General features: G+C 43.7%; 1 protein-coding gene and 1 pseudogene across 1 annotated transcript; one reads left to right on the top strand and one right to left on the bottom strand.

Moving 5' to 3' along the window:
- Positions 1 to 1,545, bottom strand: part of LOC113744364 (septin-7-like) — a 10,136-nt pseudogene extending 8,591 nt beyond the window's left edge.
- A 1,482-nt stretch (positions 1,546 to 3,027) lies between these two features.
- LOC109138237 (uncharacterized) lies at positions 3,028 to 4,819 on the top strand. Its single transcript, XM_027273728.1, is given in 2 exon segments — positions 3,028 to 4,472; positions 4,474 to 4,819. Coding segments are annotated over 2 exon segments (1,791 nt in total).

The following is a 4,819-nucleotide window of genomic DNA, read 5'->3' on the forward strand; positions in this document are numbered from 1 at the left end:
CATGTTCACATCGCTAGAGCGAACAGGACCACTGAGATGGTGCAGCCTGTGATGATTCCCACCTCCAATCTGTGCCACTTAGATGTTATTGATCCTGCTGAGACCCTCAGGCTGAAATCACCGTAGTAATCCAGGATGAGCTCTCTTACTGCAGCTGGAACATGGTGCCTTTCCAGTGTTTCGAGGACTAACTTGTGGGGCATTGAGCCGTAGGCATTGGCCAGATCTAACCACAGCACCACCAAATCGCCTTTTGTTCTCCCTTGCCTCTCTGAGGAGCGGAGTGACCACGCCAGTGTGCTCTAAGCATCCTGGTACGCCAGGGATGCCACCCTTCTGTCGCACGGAGGTGTCGATATATCCATTCTTGAGGAAGAAATCAGTCAGTCGCTTAGCTAGAATCCTGAAAAAAATCTTTCCTTCGACACTGAGCAGGGAGATTATTCTGAACTGGCTGATTGTCTTGGAGTCCTCCTCTTTAGGAATCCACACTCATCACCTTTTTAATAAATAAACAACACCTTGACAAAATGTATCACCCCATACAACCACTGTGCAGACCCTCATTAAACATTGAGGTAAGCAGGTTCACAATGTCATCAATACATAGTTGGTAAAATGCAGTGGGTAGGCCATTTGGACCAGGGCTTTTACTGACATTTAATTGTTTGATGGCTTGGACTACTTCATCTCTTTTTATATCTCCTAGAAGTGAAATAAAGTTTAAAGAGTATATAAAGGAATTTTTTCTAGAAAGGATTTCACAGAGTCTTTATCCGTATCTATTTTTTTATAAGCATTTGCACAGAGGTCTCTGATGCTTCCCTTTCTTTTTTTTCACAGGAACTAAATTACCATCACGTTTTTATGATTTAATAAATTTACTTCTATGATTCTTTGACTTGATAGATGCATTACCTAAATTACATCGTTCGTCAACTTGTGAACTGTTTAAGTAAATTAATAATCAATTCATTATTTGATATTTTCATCGTGATTGTAGGTCTTCATTGTCTCTATTCTTCTTCTGAAGGATCTCTCTTTCATTGTTTTAATCTGATGAATTTTTAACTATGATCATAAGTTGCATTTTTTAATTGTAGTTCCCTTACAATGTAAATTTAAAAGAAATTCTTTTATCCGATATTAAGAATTCATAATTTAAATTGATTGGAATCTAATGATTATTGTTATGAATTGATTTAATTCAAAACTATTATAATCATTATCTTTAACACTGTTGAATTAAGTTCCCATAACCTCTGTTAGAAAGGGTCCAACATGACAGACACGTCTTACTACAATGCCAATATTGTAGAAAAGTCAACATTACAGAAAGTCCAAACGTTTTTAGAACTGACAACATTCTGGAACATCCAACCATTCTAGAACTTGACAACATCTAGAACTCACCAACATTCTAACACTTGCCAACATTCCGGAACTCTCAAACATTCTAGAATTAGCCAACATTCCCTAACATGACAACATTCCGGAACTTCCTAACATTCTAGAACTGGCAAACATGCTAGGACTTACCAACATTGCGGAACATGACAATATTCTACATTATGCCAATATTGTAGAAAATGTCAACATTACAGAAAGTCCAAACGTTTTAGAACTTGACAACATTCTGGAACATCCAACTATTCTAGAATTTGACAACATTCTAGAACTCACCAATGTTCTAGCAATTCTCAACATTCGAACTAACATGAATGCCACATCCGGAACTCTCAAACTTCTAGAATTAGCCAACATTCCAACATGACAACATTCCGGAACTTCCTAACATTCTAGAACTGGCAAACATGCTAGGACTTCCAACATTGCGGAACATGACAAATTCTACATTAGCCAATATTGTAGAAAATGTCAACATTACAGAAAGTCCAAACGTTTTAGAACTTGACAACATTCTGGAACATCCAACTATTCTAGAATTGACAACATCTAGAACTCACCAATTCTACAATTCTCAACATTACGGACATAACATGATGCCAACATTCCGGAACTCTCAAACATCTAGAATTACCAACATTCCCTAACATGACAACATTCCGGAACTTCCTAACATGTAGAACTGGCAAACATGCTAGGACTACCAACATTGCGGAACATGACAATATTCTTACATTATTGCCAAATTGTGGAAATGTCAACATTACAGAAAAGTCAAAACGTTTTAGAACTTGACAACATTCTGGAACATCCACTATTCTAGAACTTGACACATTCTAAAACCCACCAATATCTAACACTTGCCAACATCCGGAACATAAAATAATGCCAATATTCCGGAACTCTCAACATCAGAATTTACCAACATTCCATAACATGACAACATTCTGGAACTCCTAAAACTAGAACTGGCAAACATGCAGAACTTGCCAACATCCGGAACATGACATAGTCTACATTAGGCCAAGATTGGGGAAAATGTCAACATTACAGAAAGTCCCAACCAAAGGTGTTCAATGCCATTGCTTTTTCACCAAAATACCTATACAGTAACCATTAGGCACTCAATTAGTCATTAGTCTTTCTAAACCTGAGTATTTCCAGTCTCCAAGTCAACACTGGTTTCCCTTTCTTTTAGATAAAGAACTGAAGACACATATGGGAACAGGACTCTAACCAAGGATGGAGGAGGCATTCCTGAAGACTTTGAGCCCTGGTCACATCCTGCCGTTTGCTACAGGGAGCAGCAACTCCCTAAATTAATTTATTTGATGAAGAACAGACATCTTCCCACTGCACACACTTGTGGGAAATGAGCTTCACCTTTTTGTGAACGCAACAACAATGGCTGATGATGAGAATTTAACGACTGTCCTAGTAGAACTAATGAATTGATCTTTATTCGCACCATTACAGTTTTTTCCATTTGCTTAAACACAATTTTGCAAACTAGGCTGGTTTTATCAAAATACAATTCACCAAACCACACACCCAAACGGGCAAACACCTCATATTCCCACACAATGAAGCACTGCAACCAAAATCAAACTTTTGCACCAGATGGCACACACTTCATTCATATGCGTAAGATGTTTGTTGGTGAAATCAGTAGAACCAGAGTGCAGAGGCCCCATGTCCAAATCTGGGATCCGCCAACCGCCTATTCGTGCCTTCATGGATGACCTGACAGTAACCACCGAGTCAGTGCCTGGAGGCAGATGGATCTTGACGGGGCTGGAGAGGCTAATGGGATGGGCCAAATTGTCATTCAAGCCAACGAAGTCAAGATCCTTGGTCTTGAAGAAGGGCAGAGTAGCAGACAAGTTCTGCTTCTCTATCTCAGGAACACCAATCCCCACCATCTCTGAGAAGCAGATTAAGAGCTTGGGAAAGTTCTTCGACAGCAGCCTTAAGGATTCAGCCTCCATCAAGAACACCTGTCAGGGGCTAGAGGGATGGCTGAAGGTTGTGGACAAGACAGGCCTCCCGGGAAAATTCAAAGCATGGATTTACCAACACGGGATTCTGCCAAGGATACTGTGGCCATTGCTCCTCTATGAGTTTCCGATCACTACCATCTCAGATCTGGAAAGGAGAGTCAGTCGCTACTTGAGGAGATGGTTAGGACTGCCGAGGAGCTTGAGCAACATCGCCCTCTATGGAAACACCTGCAAACTGACACTTCCCTTGAAATCCATTGAGGAGGAGTTCAAGGTCTTGCGTGCAAGGGAGGTGCTGCAATTCCGTGAGTCAGCGGATCCAAAAGTGTCTGGGGCAGGAGTAGCAGTCAGGACTGGCAGGAAATGGAGAGCAGAGGCTGCAGTGGAGCAGGCAGAGTCCTGGCTATGGCACAGAGTCCTGGTGGGAACAGTGGCCAGAGGAAGGATGGGTCTAGGAACCATAGCATCCCCCCGTTTTGACAAGGCTCGGGGAAAGGAGCGGAGGCAACTAGTCCAGAATGAGGTGAGAGCAGTGGTTGAGGAGGAGAGATCCAGCCGAGCAGTGGGAATGAGACAGCAAGGCGCCTGGACGAGATGGGAGCAAGTTGCAGAGAGGAAGATCTCGTGGACTGACCTTTAGCAGGCAGAGCCACACCACATCAAGTTCTTAGTCCAGGCCGTCTATGATGTACTCCCCAGCCCTTCCAACTTGCACTGCTGGGGTTTGGTCGACACTCCAGCATGCCCTCTTTGCCAAAGAAAGGGGACCCTCGAGCATATATTGAGTTGCTGCCCAAAAGCTCTGGGGGATGGCCGTTACCGATGCCGTCACGATCAGGTGCTCAAGACCATCTCAGAGAGCATCTATAGTGGCATCACCAGCTGTCGGAGGTCTAAACCCACAAAGAGAGCCATAAACTTCGTCAGAGCTGGGGAGAAACTAAGTACAAGACCAAGAGCAACATCAGGGCTTCTCAACACTGCACAGGACTGGCAGCTGTCAGTGGACTTGGGGAGCCAACTCAAGTTCCCCCAGCATGTTGTTAAGACCACCCTCAGACCTGACATCGTCAGAGGCAACAAAGAGTGTTATCATGCTGGAGCTCACTGTGCCGTGGGAAGAGCGAATGGAGGAGGCCTTTGAGCGGAAGAGGGGGAAATATGACGGCCTAGTCAGCGACTGCCACAGACAAGGCTGGAAGGCTAGGTGTTTGCCTGTGGAGGTAGGGTGCAGAGGCTTTGCCGGACAGTCTCTGTGCAGGGCCTACACTGCATTGGGCATCACAGGAGAGAGAAGGAGAAGTGCCATCCGGAACAACACAGAGGCAGCAGAGAAAGCCTCTAGGTGGCTCTGGATAAAGAGAGCGGATCCGTGGATAAATGCTGCTGGGGCACAAGCTGAGGCGTCATGA

This window comes from Larimichthys crocea, chromosome XXII, assembly GCF_000972845.2.
Source record: "Larimichthys crocea isolate SSNF chromosome XXII, L_crocea_2.0, whole genome shotgun sequence".
Lineage (NCBI taxonomy): Eukaryota > Metazoa > Chordata > Actinopteri > Sciaenidae > Larimichthys > Larimichthys crocea.